This window comes from Carcharhinus amblyrhynchos, chromosome 6 (genome assembly GCF_965287045.1).
Source record: "Carcharhinus amblyrhynchos chromosome 6, sCarAmb.v2.hapA, whole genome shotgun sequence".
NCBI lineage: Eukaryota > Metazoa > Chordata > Chondrichthyes > Carcharhiniformes > Carcharhinidae > Carcharhinus > Carcharhinus amblyrhynchos.
Genome location: NC_137329.1, coordinates 125001212 through 125017864, shown reverse-complemented (window position 1 = coordinate 125017864; position 16653 = coordinate 125001212). Strand labels below are relative to the sequence as shown.

Sequence of the window (16653 nt, the reverse complement as noted above, 5' to 3'; positions counted from 1 at the left end):
ATCCTTGGAGAGATTGAAATCCTTTTATTAGTTGGGATTACATCCTTAATAATAAAAGGTAATCCAATAATGCCATTCTTATTGCCAGCTCTGAAGAGAAACTGCAAAAGATTTTGGATCAAGTAGTGAGCGAAAGTGAGAAGAAAGAGCTGAGAATAAGTTGTAAGAAAACAATGTCCAAAAAGGAAATCATAGACTTGAAGGATGGAAAGGTCACACAGGTAGATAAATTTTGTTAGTTAGGAAGTATCTTAACATTGGACGGAAAGCTGCAACCAAGAAAGGAATTGTTCCTGTGGAGCTGAGTCGAGAGGCAGCGATTTTTGGGCGTGCGAGGAGGCAAAAATAAGGTATAATTTTCTGTTTATTCCGTTTAACTTTTTTTTTATTTTTAGTGTTAAGTCGCGAGTTTCGGCGGTTTTTTTTAAATTAGTTAGAAACCGGAAGTCGTCACTAGGACGCTTAGCGGTAGTTGTAGTTTTTTTTTTCGGGTTTAAAAACACCTACCTCCGTGTCTCGGCCTCATTGTTCCTGTGGAGCTGAGTCGAGAGGCAGCGATTTTTGGGCGTGCGAGGAGGCAAAAATAAGGTATAATTTTCTGTTTATTCCGTTTAACTTTTTATTTTTAGTGTTAAGTCGCGAGTTTCGGCGGTTTTTTTTAAATTAGTTAGAAACCGGAAGTCGTCACTAGGACGCTTACCGGTAGTTGTAGTTTTTTTTTTCTCGTGCCCCTAACACTATAAATTAGTGCAGAGAGGATTCCTGATTCTCTACACTGGTAGAGAATCCCACCCTTCCACCTCCTCTAACCTAATTATAAGTGTGAGGGAAGTTTTTTTTTATATTTTTACTTTTCTGCTGGTAATTGATTCAGGGATGGCAGTTCAGGCTGTAAGCTGCATCTCCTGTGGGATGTATGTAGTGAGGGACTCCCACAGTGTTTCAGGTGATTTTACTTGTGGGAAGTGTGTTAGATTGCAGTTTCTGGAGGAGCGTGTAAAGGAGCTGGAAGGGGAATTAGAGGAGCTCCGTATAATTCGGGAAGTGGAGCAGGACATAGAAAGGAGTTATAAGGAGATAGTCACTCCTAGGAATAAGTCTTGGGTCACTGCCAGGAAGAGGGGCAAAAAGCAGTTGGGGGGACAATCCCCTGGGGCTGTTCCCCTCCAAAATAGGTTCTCGGTCCTGGAGGCTACAGTTGAGGAGAAATCAACTGGGGATAGCCAAAGGGAGCAGGTCTCTGGGGGTGAGCCTATTGGCAAGCCTCAGGTGGTTAGGGGTAAGAGATTGGGCCTCGTGATTGGGGACTCCACGGTTATGGGGACGGATAGGAGAGTTGGAGGTAAGGGTAGGGACTCTGGGCTGGTGTGTTGCCTACCAGGGGCTGGGGTCCAGGATGTATCGGACAGAGTATTCAGGACTCTTAGGGGAGAGGGAGATCAACCCCAAGTTATAGTTCATGTGGGGACACATGACATAGGGAGATTAAGGGAAGGGGATATTAAGCAAAGATTTATGGAGTTGGGGTGGAAACTCAAGGCGAAGTCAGAAAGAGTAGTTATATCTGGACTCTTGCCTGTACCACGGGATAGATTAGAGAGGAATAGGGAGAGGGAAAGTTTGAACTCGTGGCTGAGGGGATGGTGCAGGAGGGAGGGGTTCAGGTACTTGAGCAATTGGGGCTCATTCTGGGGAAGGTGGGACCTCTATAAGAGGGATGGTCTACACCTGAACCAGAGGGGAATCAATATCCTGGGGGGTAAATTTGCAAAAGCGATGCAGGAAGGTTTAAACTGATTCGGAGGGGGGGAGGGATAGTGAGGAAAGGGGGTGAAAGTGAGGGGGGCATAGTTGGGGAATGCAAGGCACGGCATAGTGGGGGTGGGGCGGAGCAGGGTTTGAAATGCGTGTACTTTAATGCGAGGAGTATTCGCAATAAAGTGGATGAACTTGCAGCGTGGATCAGTACCTGGGACTTTGATGTTGTGGCCATTTCTGAGACTTGGATAGAGCAGGGTCAGGAATGGATGTTGCAGGTTCCGGGGTACAAATGCTTTAGTCGGAGTAGAGAAGAAGGTAGAAGGGGGGGTGGGGTAGCATTGCTAGTCAAGGACTGTATCACAGTGTCGGAGAGAAAGTTTGATGAGGACTTGTCAGTTGAGGTAGTATGGGCGGAGATTAGAAATAGGAGAGGAGAGGTCACCCTGTTGGGAGTCTTTTATAGACCTCCTAAAAGTTCTAGAGAGGTTGAGGAAAGGATTGCGGAGACAATCCTGGTTAGGAGTGAAAGTAATAGGGTAATTGTTATGGGGGACTTTAACTTTACGAATATTGATTGGAGTTGCTATAGTTCTAGCTCGCTAGAGGGGTCAGTGTTTGTACAAAGCGTGCAGGAAGGTTTTTTGTCTCAGTATGTAGACAGGCCAACTAGAGGTGAGGCTATATTGGATTTGGTGCTGGGAAATGAGCCAGACCAGGTGCTAGACTTGGAAGTTGGTGTGCATTTTGGTGATAGTGACCACAATTCGGTTACGTTCACCTTAGTGATGGGAAGAGATAGGCGTGAACCTCGGGTCAGCAATTTTAGCTGGGGTAAGGGCGATTATGAGGCTATCAGGAGTGAATTAGGAAGCATGGATTGGATTAGGGGATTGCAGGGACTGGGAACATCTGAAATGTGGAATTTTTTCAAGGAGCAGCTACTGCAAGTCCTTGATAGGTATGTCCCTGTCAGGCATGGTGGATTTGGTAGGGCTAGGGAACCGTGGTGCACTAAAAGAGTTGAGTCGATGGTTAAAAAGAAAAAGGAGGCTTATGTTCGGATGAGATTGGAGGGCTCAGATAGTGCACTAGAAAGCTTTAGATTGGCTAGGAGGGAGTTGAAGAGTGAGTTGAGAAGGGCTAAAAGAGGACATGAGAAGACTTTGGCTGATAGGATTAAGGAGAATCCTAAGGCGTTCTATAAGTATGTCAAGAACAGAAGGTTGGTCAGGGCAAGATTAGGGCCAGTTACAGACAGCAGGGGGAAGTTGTGTGTGGAACCGGAAGAGATTGGAGAAGTATTGAACCAATATTTCTCTTCGGTGTTCACGCAAGGGGACATGAATATAGCTGAGGAGGACATTGGGTCGCAGGGGTGTAAAATAGAAAGTATTACGGTTGATAAAGAGGATGTGCTGGAAATTCTTGAGGGGCTGAAAATAGATAAGTCCCCTGGTCCGGATGGGATCTACCCTAGGATTCTCTGGGAGGCTAGAGAGGTGATTGCAGAGCCTCTGGCTCAGATCTTCAGGTCGTCATTGGTCTCTGGTGTAGTCCCGGAGGATTGGAGGATAGCGAATGTTGTCCCATTGTTTAAGAAGGGGAACAGAGACTTTGCCGGGAATTATAGACCGGTGAGTCTTACTTCTGTTGTGGGCAAGGTTTTAGAAAAAATTATTAGGGATAGGATTTATAGTTATTTGGAGTGTAATGAATTGATTAGAAATAGTCAGCATGGTTTTGTAGCAGGTAGGTCGTGCCTTACTAACCTTATTGAGTTTTTTGAGAAGGTGACCAAAGAGGTGGATGGGGGTAAGGCAGTTGACGTGGTATACATGGATTTTAGTAAGGCGTTCGATAAGGTTCACCATGGTAGGCTTCTGCAGAAAATGCAGATGTATGGGATTGTGGGTAATCTAGGAAGTTGGATCAGGAATTGGCTATCAGATAGGAGACAGAGGGTGGTGGTGGATGGTAAATATTCATCATGGAGTGCAGTTACGAGTGGTGTGCCTCAGGGATCTGTTTTGGGGCCACTGTTGTTTGTAATTTTTATTAATGATCTGGATGAGGGTATAGTTGGGTGGATTAGTAAATTTGCTGATGACACCAAAGTTGGAGGTGTGGTAGATTGTGAGGAAGGGTGTCATAGTCTGCAGGGAGACTTAGATAGGTTGCAGAGCTGGGCCGAGAGGTGGCGGATGGAATTTAATGCGGAGAAGTGTGAGGTAATTCACTTTGGTAGGAGCAACAGATGTGTCGAGTATAGGGCTAACGGGAGGACTTTGAATAGTGTGGATGAACAGAGGGATCTAGGTGTGTGTGTACATAGATCCCTGAAAGTTGGGAATCAAGTAGATAAGGTTGTCAAGAAGGCGTACGGTGTCTTGGCGTTTATTGGTAGGGGGATTGAATTTAGGAGTCGCAGTGTAATGTTGCAACTGTACACTACTCTAGTGCGGCCGCACTTGGAGTACTGTGTGCAGTTCTGGTCCCCGCATTACAAGAAGGATGTGGAGGCGTTGGAGAGGGTGCAGAGGAGGTTTACTAGGATGTTGCCTGGTATGGTGGGGAGGTCCTATGAGGAGAGACTGAGGGATCTAGGGTTGTTTTCGTTGGGAAGAAGGCGGCTAAGAGGGGATCTTATTGAAACATATAAGATGATTAGGGGTTTAGATAGGGTGGATAGTGATAGCCTTTTTCCTCGGATGGAGAAAGCTAGCACGAGGGGGCATGACTTTAAATTAAGGGGGGGTAGCTACAGGACGGATGTCAGGGGTAGGTTCTTTACCCAGCGGGTGGTGAGGGATTGGAATGCCCTGCCTGCTGCAGTTGTAGATGCGTCTAGTTTGGGGGCGTTTAAGAGATCTCTGGATAGGTTTATGGACGAAAAGGGATTGGTATAGGCTAGTGGGTCATTGTTTTTGTAACTGGTCGGCGCAACATCGTGGGCCGAAGGGCCTGTTCTGCGCTGTAATGTTCTATGTTCTATGTTCTATGTTCTATGAAAAGGGATTGAAATGGCCAAACAATGCATTTCAAAAAATGAAAAGGTTATAACTAAGAACTAGCCCTGAAACACAGTGAGAATCCTGGAATGCTGCACCACTAATTTTGACCTACAACAGGGAGTGTTAGATGTGAAAAGTTGCTGTGTGCAGATTGGCTGCTGCGTTTCCCATCAGCAGTTACATGTCCAAAAAAAATACTTTGTTGGTGATTATCTTTCGGGACGTTGAGTTTTTCAGAAGTGCTGTTTAAGTACAAGTGTTTTGTGTTAAAACCCCACGGACACTGTGCTGTGGTTCACACTCTGCCCTTCTGCTTCTCCCTCTGTTGGTTCAACCTTATAGACCATCCTCCCTGACTGGTTTTTCTTTAGCCACCTGGTCTGACCTTCCTTTAAGCTACTCAGTCTAGTATAAATTGCTGTCCTGGGGCAAGGGCTTCTCCGATAAAGTTTGATCAGGTTGAAGCTCAGAACAATGAGAGGTGATCTTATTGAAATATACACGATCATGAGAGGATTTGATAGACTAGATATCAGGAGGATGTTTCCACTTGTGCGGAGTCTAGGATGAGGGGGATACAGTTTAAGAATAAGAGGCTCACTTCTTAAGGTGGAGAAGAGGATACTTTTTTCTCAGAGGTGGCTGGTCTGTGGAAGTTCTGTTCTCAGAGAACAGTCTAGGCTGGCTTACTGAACATATTCAAGACAGAGTTGGACAGATTTTTGATACACAGAGGTGCCAAGGATTATGTGTAGTGTTAGGGGCGAAACCACAACATGACCAGCCATAGTCTCACTGACTAGCAGAACAGGCTCAAAGGGCTGAATAGACTGCTCCCAAGTCCTATGTCTTTTTGTATGTGACAGGAATTCACATACTGTGTTCTACTTTACAGCTAAATTTGAGAAGTTTTAAGTTCCAATACTAACTGTTGATGTTGATCCCCTCACTGCAGTGCTGTAACTCTGCCCAGCTGCCCTGTTTCTTGATAGAATAATTTTTAAAATCCTTGTTGTGTGTTGCAGGGTGTTCCTGTTATGGCCATAAGGAACAAGATGATTTCTGAAGGACTGAACCCAGATTTGTTGGAGTGAGTTTCCACCAACCTTTGCTGAAATGTTTTCATGTGTTTAAATAAGACCATATGACAGAGGAGCAGAATTAGGCCACCCGACCCATTGAGTTTCTCCACCATTCAATCATGGCTGATATTTTTCTGATCCCCATTCTCCTGCATTTTCCCCACAACCCCTGATCCCCTTATTTATCAAGAACCTATCAATTTCTGTCTTAAAGACACTCAATGACCTGGCCTCCACAGCCTTTTAACATTTCTAACTAAATGTTATTGAGTCTCTGGCTAATAAATGGTTAATTCAGTTGGACCAGAGGAATGTGTTCCACTCAACCAGGGGTCTGGGCTGAGTTTGCAACTCAAAAGTTTAAAGAGACTTTTGGCGAGAGTTGTGTGTATATCTAATTGCTAACAGCTTCTGATATTCTGTCTGACGATGTGTCTTCTGTGAGGCACTAGTGCCCTATCCAATCTGCCAGGCCCTCAATTCAAACAAAATAAACCAGGGGGCAAAAAATAGAAACTCAAAGGGGAGAGAAAATCTGAAATTGTCCCTTTCAAAAGGCAGTGGATGTTATGGGATAAATGGAGATTTCAGGACTAAAATCACTCAGCATTTTATTGGATGATAGTATAAAGAGACATGGTAAATGTGATCACAGACCAGCCGTGATCCAATTAACTGGCAAAGCAGGCTTTTTTAATCTATTCACCGGATGTTGGCAAGGTCGACATTTATTGACCATCTGAAATGGCCCATTCTGCACCCATGATTTTAATTGTCCCTCCGCTGGTGGGTGCGCCTTCGGGTTATTAGGCCACAAGCTCTGGGATTCCCCCCCACCCACCCGAAAGATCTGGAATTCCCTCCTGACTGCATGGGATTTAATGGGATTGAGGGTTATAGATAGGCCTGGTAGGGATATGATCGGCGCAACTTGTGGGCCGAAGGGCCTGTTTGTGCTGTAGTGTTCTATGAAAACTCTGGAATTCTTTACTTACTCTCCTCCTCTCAGACACCCTTTCAAACCTATCTCTTTGATCAAATATTTGATCATGAGACCTAATGTCTCCTGCTAAAAACAAACTAGTGCAGGTGCTGGAAATCTGAAGTATAAACAGAAAATGCTGGGGGTACTCAGCAGGTCTGGCAGCAGTTCTGGAGAGAGAAACAGAGCCAGTGCTTCTGATCTAAATAATCCTTCCACACTTGTGTTGGACCAAAGCGTTAACTTTATTTCTTAACTTTATTTGCATTTGATTGTATTTTCATCATTAACTGTAGCTGATTCCTCTACTAGGGTTATGCTCTTTGACTGTCCTGTACATTTCCTTTTCCCTGCACAGGACTCCAGATGCTCCTGTTCCTGATGGGGTCAAAGAGGACGATGGAGACAGCTCTGGCAGCGAGTCCTCCTTCAGTGATTGAAAACAGACTGTGGGCGTTTCAGCTCTGAAACTGGAGCACACACAGCACTAATTGTGTCGAGAGACATTGTTTTGATGGCTAGGGTTTGGGAAAGGAGTCATCGTGTGCTGCCTCCATCAGTGTGTGAGAAAGCACTTGGTATGCAAGACTATAACTACATCTCTGACATGAGTATATCCGTAGTTTAAAACTAAGTTTTGCAAGTATTTAAATGCAAAGCTGCATTTTTATTTGTACAAAAAGTTAATGATCTCCTTTCTGCTGTGTTTCAGATGTAATATTATGGATTTTGGTGATAGAATCAGTACTTTTATCAAGGCGCTGAAAAGTAGTGAGGGAGGGATAATGTTATTTCCGTAAGATTTATTTTCCCAGGAGTTGTACAAAATTTGTTCTGCTTTATCTTGGGGAAAATTATGAACATTTTGTTCAAATCCTATTCTGTCCACACAAGAAAGAGACCTTAGCCTAATGTCTTAACGCCTGAACTGTGAAGAGTAGGCTGGTGCAGAGTGAAGAAACAATATTATTGTCTATAATACAATGTGAGTTGGTTGACTCATTGAGACAGGTGCTTCTTTCCCCGTGCTGTTTCATTGTGACTGTTCAGCGGGTACCAGGAACTTGATGTGTGACTGGCTGGTGCCAGATGAGATTTGTTTCTCTCCATGCCCCCTCTCTTCCCCACATTTCCCCACTTCCTGACCACCGCCATCATTTTGAGAGGGTGAGCCTGAATTTAACAGGGGGCATCAGATGGTTAACTTTCTGTATCAGCCCCTCGAGCCTATTCAATTTGTGCTGCTGCAGCATTCCATTCTTTCAAAGTGTTCTGAGTTAATGCCATTCCTTAAAGCTGATGCAAGGTCTGATTCTGAGCAGCATCTGATTAACATTGCTGGTACAGGGACTATCCGTAACCTTGAACAAAATCAAACAGCTAATTTTAATAAGCTTGTAACTCACCATTGCTTCAAAAGAATTCTTCCACATTGGTGCGTGTGTTATTCGTAAATCCTTGATTGTTGAAGAATTAGATTTTCATATCCTATTTTTATTTCATTCCTTGGATGTAGCTGTCATTGACAAGCCGATATTTACACTCCATCCAAGTTCCACTATCCTGAACTAGCTTTTCCCTGGAGAACCTTTCCTGTTCAGCTAACCTGTGAACCTTACACGCAACACTAGTCAATCTCTAGAGTCAGTGTGTACAGGGTGTCAAGGCCAAGTTAGTCATCAGCGGAAAGGTTAGGGCAATGTCAGAAAATCGGATCGGAAGATAATTTGGTCCCCATCTAAAAACTTGCGCTCTGTCCTCAACGCTAATAATGGGAACTGTAACATAAACTTATCAGGATGCTATAACTCTCCCTTGTCTATAGTGGCACTGCAGCTATATACCCTGTGAATTAAATCCACCAATTGTGAACACAGAGCAGAAAACTGTACTTGGAGGCTGTGGGGTCAGGTAGAGGGTGTGGGTTAGGTTATCAGTGTATCTATCGTGTTGGTGATCCTATCTCCCAATCGTTTTAAGCATAGCTCATTACTGGGAGTGTTGGATCTATAGATTTGCCCTTTATATCTCTAATTCAACTAGGGTTTCTTGTAAAATGTATAATGAGGAGAAATAATAAAGTGTGTGTGTGATGTCCCAAGCACTTTATCTGTCAATGAAGGGTTTATATAGTTTACAATCTCTCAGAACAGACCAGACATTTTTATGATGCAATTACCAGTGTCCAGTTATCTAATTTGCTGAATAAAGTATAAGTTGGATTTTTTTTTGATATAGTTTTGCCACCTGATCACTGGAAAGACTGAGGATACTAACTTGGAGCAGAGGCAGGATTCCAAGCCAGCCTGGTGGCTGACACAGGATCACTCAAGCTTTGTTTTGTGTGTTGCTCTAGTTCTTGCACCTGGCCATCACATGAACACCAATACCACACGACTTTTGCAAACAAACGAGGTCACTTCAAAAAAACAATCCCAGCAAACAGTTTCTTGGTAAGCAGTGGCCTGTGTAAATGTGTGAACAATAAGTGATTCAGTCCCTCAAAAGTGAGAGTACACATTACCTATGTTACAACAGTGAGTACACTTCAAAAGCACTTCATCAGCTGTGAAACGCTTTGGAGTGTCCTGAGCTCATGAATTGCGCTATATAAATGCAAATTCTCCCCCTTCCCTGCCCCGCTCCACCCTCCCCCAGTGGCACAGTAGTTTGCACTGCTACCTCACAGTGCTGGGGACCTGACTTCAGTTCCCAGCTTAGATTGCTATCTGTGTGGAGTCTGCATGCCCGCCCCATCTCTACATGGGTTTCCTCCCACAGTCGGAAAGACATGCCATTTAGTTGCATTGACCATGCTAAATTCTCCTTCACTGTATCCAGATAGACACTGGCGTGTGCCGACTAGGGGATTTTTACAGTAACATCATCGCAGTGTTAATGTAAGCCTACTAATGGCACTAATAAATAAACTTTAAAAACTTTAAACTTTTGGGAGATCATTTGGCCCATTGTTATCTATCACACTCATTCCATTTCCCTGTGTTCTCCCTCTGTTTGAATATTATGTACTAATTGGTTTTAAAGTATTTAGTTAGACTAGATTTAATGAAGCCTTGATGACTATGTAAAAGGATATGATGCATCGAAAGTGGGAATGTTGGTCTTTAAACTTTCCAGCATAAATTGGCATTTCCCATCCATGTGTATATCAATAGGACACACTCTCAGACCCACTCCAGATATTAACCAGAGCTCTGGTGTTCCCAGGAAGAAGCTGAGAGGAAAAAGTTGAAAGTCCTTGCAGGTAGACCTGATTTCTTTTTAGTTTTTATCCAATGTCCTATCACTTCCTCCTGAGTTAAGAATTGAACTAAAATTCTTTTTGTTACTACTCTGGTCTATAACCTACAGAATTGTTCCTTCATTAATAATTCCCTACTTGTTTGTATTGCTGAAAATAAAATAAATGGTGTGTGCTGTATCTCTGTGAAACCTGAGTTTTATTATCCAGACAAATTCAGCAGGAATGAAGTGTGACCAGAGGTGAGTTTCCAGCATCTATATCCTGCTTAATCACTGTGTATTTATATTGCTCTCAACATGAGTTCATGAGTTGTTCACACTCATCCTTAACTTCTATATGTAATCTATTATAAAAGAAAACTTGCAGATGAAAATATCAAACGTGTATGTTGATATTGACTCGGTGGTGCAGTGGTTAGCACTGCTGCCTCACAGTGCCAGGGACCCAGGTTCGATTCCCGGCTTGGGTCACTGTGTGGAGTTTGCACTTTCTCCCTGTGTCTGCATGGGTTTCATCTGGGTGCTCTGGTTTCCTCCCATAGTCCAAAGATGTGCGGGTTAGGTGGAGAAAAGATTTATCAGGATGTTGCCTGGTATGGAGGGCATTAGAGGAGAGGTTGGAGAAACTTGGTTTGTTCTCACTAGAGCGACAAAGTGGATAATCAAAGCTTTTCCCCAGGTTGGAAGAGTCAGTTACTAGGGAACACAGGTTTAAGGTGCGAGGGGCAAGGTTTAAAGGAGATATACAAAATAGATTTTTACACGGTGGTGGTGGAACTTGTTGCCGGGGAGGTAATGTAAGCAGATATAGTAGTGATTTTTAAGGGGCGTCTTAACAAATACATGAGTAGGATGTGAATAGAGGGATATGGTCCCCGGAAGGGTAAGGGGTTTTAGTTCAGTCAGGCAGCATGTTCAGTACAGGTTTGGAGGGCCGAAGGGCCTGTGCTGTAATTTTCTTTGTTCTAAACTGCCCCATAGTGTCGGAGGGACTAGCTAGGGTAATTGCATGGAATTATGGGATAGGGCCTAGGTGGAATAGTGGATAGTGCAGACTTGATGGACTGAATGGCCGCCTCCTGCACTGTACGGATCCTATGGAAGGTTTGGTGTTGCCTTTTTGTGTAGAATCTTTTGGGAGTTGAGATGCTCTTTCTTTCTGTTCTTACTAGAAAATATATCATTTTCTGCATCATGACAGATCTCTCACAAAGGCCTAATTAACTATTTGACCAGAATACTAGCCTGTCTTTCAAAAACAGTAAATTAAGTTTCAGTTTTATTTAAGTGTCACAAGATGGCTTGCATGAACACTGCAATGAGAGTACTGTGAAAATCTCCCAATCCCCACACTCTGGTGCCTGTTGGGCACACTAAGGAAGAATTTAACATGACCAATGCACCTATCCAATACATCTTTCGGACTGTGGGAGGAAACCGGAGCACTCAGAGGAAACTCAAGCAGACACGGCGAAGGTGCCAACTCCACACAGATAGTGACCCAAGCCGGGAATCGAACCCAAATCCCTGGCGCTGTGAGACAGCAGTGCTAACCACTGTGCCACCAGGTCCTTGGTTGAAATTAGAAAATTGTTTTAAATACTTTAAATGTTTCACGGGATATCCTCTGGCTTACCTTTTATTTATCAATTTGCGGAGGTCTCTCCTCAAGATTCCATCAGCGCTCATGTTGCGGTTCTAAAGCCTGCCTGGAGTCCCATGTTCCTTTACCCCGGTTCAGTATAGAATGATCCACTGAGTACGGTATAACCGATTAGAAGATTCTCATCTGTTGCCATTCAGCTTGTGTTTGACGTTTGGACCTCAACAGCTGCCAAGAAGGCTACATGTGAAAACAGTTTCTTTTCCCAAAGGATGGAAATGAACATTGTGGGATTGGGGGTGGAATCAGGGAACATTGGAGGTGCGGCAAGAGAGAGGGAGGTGGGTACATTATGTGGTGAAAGAAAATGGGAAATTCAATAATTAATCATTGTTTAATTGTGGAAAGTTGTGCCGCTTTGCTTAAAAATATTGCTCTCCACAGTCTTGATGTTTTTGTAGGTTGAAGCTTACCCTGGTTCACCCTGTTCTTTTCAATATTTGCACAGAAGGAACATGAGCTGATTAATTTATTTGTGAGCCAACTGATCAAACATCAATTTATTCCAAAGTATACAAGCTTATCCATGTGAAATACATGGCAAATAGGAGGTGTCATTTTGTGTCAAGGGTTGCACCATGGTAGAAGATTTGATTTGTACAACAGTAGCTGGAGAAAGCACAATGCTGGACTAAAGAGCTGATGGGGGAATTTTATCTGATTAAGGATAGAATCTCAGGCATTGGCGTTACTCCTTGAACCTCTCCGTCTCTCGTTCAGGAATCTTCCTAAAACCTGCCTCTGATCGAACTTTTTGGCAGTCAATCCTACCTTGTGTGACTTGCTGCTAAATTGATAATGCTGCTGTGAAGATTAGACGTTAAAGGCTTGGTTGGAAATGCAAGTTGTAGATTGTCACGTCAGCATGGGAAGTGTAATGAAGAATGATCAGCATCCATTAAAGATTGGAGAGAAATTGACCTTTTCTGTTTGCACAGGTTTTTAGTAGCTTCTTTCCAAGAGAGTGTTTCACAATGCAACTCTTCAACTGCACCTTTTAGAACCATAGAATCCTGCAGTGCAAAAGGGGACCATTTGGCCCATCAAGCCTGTACTGACCACAATGCCATCCCGACCCTATCCTCATGACTCCATGTATTTACCCTAGCTAGTCCCCCTGACACTAAGGGGTAATTTAGCATAGCCAGTCCACCTAACGTGCACATCTTTGGACTGCATGGGAACCGGAGCACTCAGAGCAAACCCACGTAGACACCAGCAGAATGCACAAACTCCACACAGTCAACTGCAGCAGGAATTGAGCTTGGGTCCCTGGTGTTGAGAGGCAGCAGTGCTAAGCACTGTGTCACACCTTTGGGCTCATCAGCTTCTGAAAACTGAAGTTGAACAGGAACTGAACTAATTTTGCTCTGTGCTCAAAATGTAGATTTCTGTTCATTAAAGATTAAAAGTCTGCTTGAACAGATTAGAAGCAATTGGTCAAAATATTTCAGAGGAGACTGGCATGTATGGCTGTAGTGTAGTACTCTCTCTAGTGGTCCAGTCCTGAATTAACCAGCATGTTCAAGCAATGGACAGACTGAGACAGCATTCAGTCAGCACACTCCCTGAGCTCAAATTGTATAATCCAGAGAAGCATTGACTCGGGTAATTTAATCAAGATGAGATTAGATTGTGTTTACATGGACAAATTATTTCAACTCGACAGATGCAGAAAGACTTGGGGTTGTACCCTTGCAATTTAAATAAGGGAGGAGCTAAGTTAGGTGTTTAAAGTTTATTTATTCATGTCACAAGTAGGCTTACATTAACACTGCAGTGAAGTTACTGTGAAAGTCCCCTAGTCGCCACACTGTGGCGCCTGTTCGGGTACACTGAGGGAGAATTCAGCATGGTCAATGCACCTAACCACATGTCTTTGGAGTGTGGGAGGAAACCCATGCAGACACGAGGAGAAGGTGCAAACTCCACACAGATTGTGTCTCAGGGCTGGAATTGAACCTGGCTCCCTGGCACTGAGAGGCAGTGCTAGGCACTGTGCCACCCATATTGGGTGTGGCACTAGCCACACTTTGTCACTGAGAGATATGGAGTTGGTTTAGGCTTGAACAAGGCACCAAGGCTTTGACCTTCCAGACTGAAGAAGTTGCAGCTAATTTAAGACTCCAATCCAACATTAATGATCAGGATTCCCTTTGAGTACCTGTCTTAAAGCTTGAATGATGCTGTTCCTCTTGCTCACTAGTATTTTTTCCCCATGGATGGGAGTGCTAAATTAGGTGCTAACTTGGAGAACACTTTGTGCTTGTGCCTTACCGGCTGAATTGACTCTGGCAAGCATGCTTCACATGAGACTTTTTACAAATGGTATTTTTCCTAGATTACAATCTCATGCTAACTCATGTGGCTGCAGACAGCTGGTTAATCAGGCAAATGTTGAAGCCACTGCTATAGCTTGCTCTTTTATTGAGACAATTACTGGTCACAGTTTTGGCTCAATGCTTGTTTCTGAGGTTCAAGCCTCGCTCCAGAGGTTTAAGTACACAGAATTGTAAAATCCCTACACTACAGAAGGAAGAAACAGAAGGACCTGCACTGATGAAAATCCCACCAATGTCTATCCCTATAACCCCACGTATCTGCCCTGCTAATCTCCCTGACACTAAGAACATAAGAACATAAGAAATAGGAGCAGGAGTAGGCCATCTAGCCCTTCGAGCCTGCCCCGCCATTCAATAAGATCATGGCTGATCTGTTGCTGCTCAGTTCCACTTTCCCGCCCTCTCCCCATAACCCTTAATCCCCTCTCTTATCAAAAACCCATCAACCCCCGTCTTAAAAATATTTAGCGAGGCAGCCTCCACCACTTCAACGGGCAGAGAATTCCAGAGATGCACCACCCTTTGAGTGAAGAAGTTCCTCCTCAACTCCGTTCTAAACCGCCCCTCTTTTATCTTGAGGCTGTGCCCCCTAGTCCTACTGTCTTTTTTGAGCGGGAAGAGTCTCTCCACCTCTATCCTATCCATCCCATTCATCATCTTATACGTCTCAATGAGATCTCCCCTCATTCTTCTAAACTCTAACGAGTACAAGCCCAGTTTATTCAGCCTCTCCTCATAGCTCAACCCCCTCAACTCCGGTATCAGCCTAGTAAACCTCCTCTGCACTCCCTCCAAGGCCAAAATATCTTTGCGCAGGTGCAGCGCCCAAAACTGCACACAGTACTCCAGCTGCGGCCTCACCAATGCCCTATACAGCTGCAGCAAGACCTCTCTACTTTTATATTCAATCCCCCTCGCTATGAAGGCCAGCATCCCATTCGCCTTCCTGACCACCTGCTGCAACTGCAAGCTGGGTTTTTGCGACTCATGCACAAGGACCCCGAGGTCCCTCTGCACCGTCGTCTGCTGCAGTTTTTCGCCCCGTAAGTAATAGTCCTTCCTACCATTCTTCCTACCAAAGTGGACCACCTCACACTTGCCAACATTAAATTCCATTTGCCATTTCCTGGCCCATTCGCCCAGCCTATCTAGATCCTTCTGCAGACTCTCCACACCCTCCGCACAATTTGCCGTTCCCCCAATCTTGGTGTCATCAGCAAATTTCGACACCCTACACTCGGTTCCCTCCTCCAGATCATCTATATAAATGGTAAAAAGCTGAGGCCCCAGCACCGACCCCTGGGGCACTCCACTAGTCACCATCCGCCAATCCGAATAGCACCCGTTGACCCCCACTCTCTGCCTCCTATTTGACAACCAATCCTCTATCCACGCTAACACCCTACCCCCAACTCCATGTCCCTCAACCTTCTGCAATAACCTCTTGTGAGGTACTTTGTCAAACGCCTTCTGAAAATCTAGAAAGACCACATCCACCAGCTCTCCTCTATCCACCGCCCCAGACACATCGTCATAGAACTCCAGTAAATTTGTCAGACACGACTTCCCTTTAATGAAACCGTGCTGCGTCTGCTCTATCAAGCAATTCCCTAAGAGGCAATTTAGCATAACCAATCAACTTAATCACAGCTTTGGAGCACCTAGAGGAAACCCGTGCAGACACGGGCAAAGCATGCAGACTCCACACAGTGACCCAAGGTTGGAATTGGATCTGGATCCCCGGCACTGTGAGGCAGCAGTGCTAACCACTGTGTCACTGTTTTGCTCTTAGGTTATCCATTAACGCAGTTCTCAGTGTGTGGCCCTGGTGGAAGTGCCATCCCTCAATTGAAATTTCAAACCTAGATCTTATCTGCTGTGTCAGGTGGATGTAAATTATTCCAAGGCATTATGTGAAAAGGAAAGTCAATTTCTCCCGGTGTCCCAGCCAACACCTGTCTCCCCAGGAGCATCAATAAAACAGTTCTGAGGCAGGTCCTTGGTGATTGTGAAATTGTGACAAAGTGCTGTGAACTTTCTACTCCAGGCAGAATTGGGTTATCAGATTTTTGCATTGGGTGTTAATCTGAACAATACACTCACCTCCTAGCTAACTGACCTCCTTAAAACAACTCCCTGATCATCTGTCTAGTTGCTATTTGTGGAATCTTGCCATGTGCAAATTTGGTTACAATGCTGACTACACACAAAAAATACATATTTGGCTGTGAAATGTTCTGGAACAACTGGTTCCAGGTGAACTGGTGCAGCAACAATAATCTCTCCCTCAATATCAAGAAAACAAAGGAGATTGTCATTAATTTCAGGAAGCGTGAAGGAGAACACGCCCCTGTCTATGTCAACGGGGATGAAGTAGAAAGGGTCGAGAGCTTCATGTTTTTAGGTGTCCAGATCACCAACAACTTGCCCTGTTTCCCCCATGCCAACATTATGGTTAAGAAAGCCCCACCAATGCTTCTACTTTTTCAGAAGATTAAGGAAATTAGAAAACATTCTTTCTGGTTGTATCACAGCTTGGTATGGCTCC

General features: G+C 44.3%; 1 protein-coding gene across 1 annotated transcript in view; it reads left to right on the top strand.

Annotated features, from left to right (window-relative positions):
* The window catches only part of washc3 (WASH complex subunit 3), a 33887-nt gene extending 23609 nt beyond the window's left edge, over positions 1 to 10278 (top strand). Inside the window, exons 6-7 of the mRNA XM_080191419.1 lie at positions 5798 to 5862; positions 7195 to 10278. Of these exons, the coding sequence (XP_080047545.1) occupies positions 5798 to 5862; positions 7195 to 7276 (147 nt within the window). The 3' untranslated portion in view covers positions 7277 to 10278. The remainder of the gene's footprint in view (positions 1 to 5797; positions 5863 to 7194) is intronic.
* The last annotated feature ends 6375 nt before the right edge of the window (positions 10279 to 16653 follow it).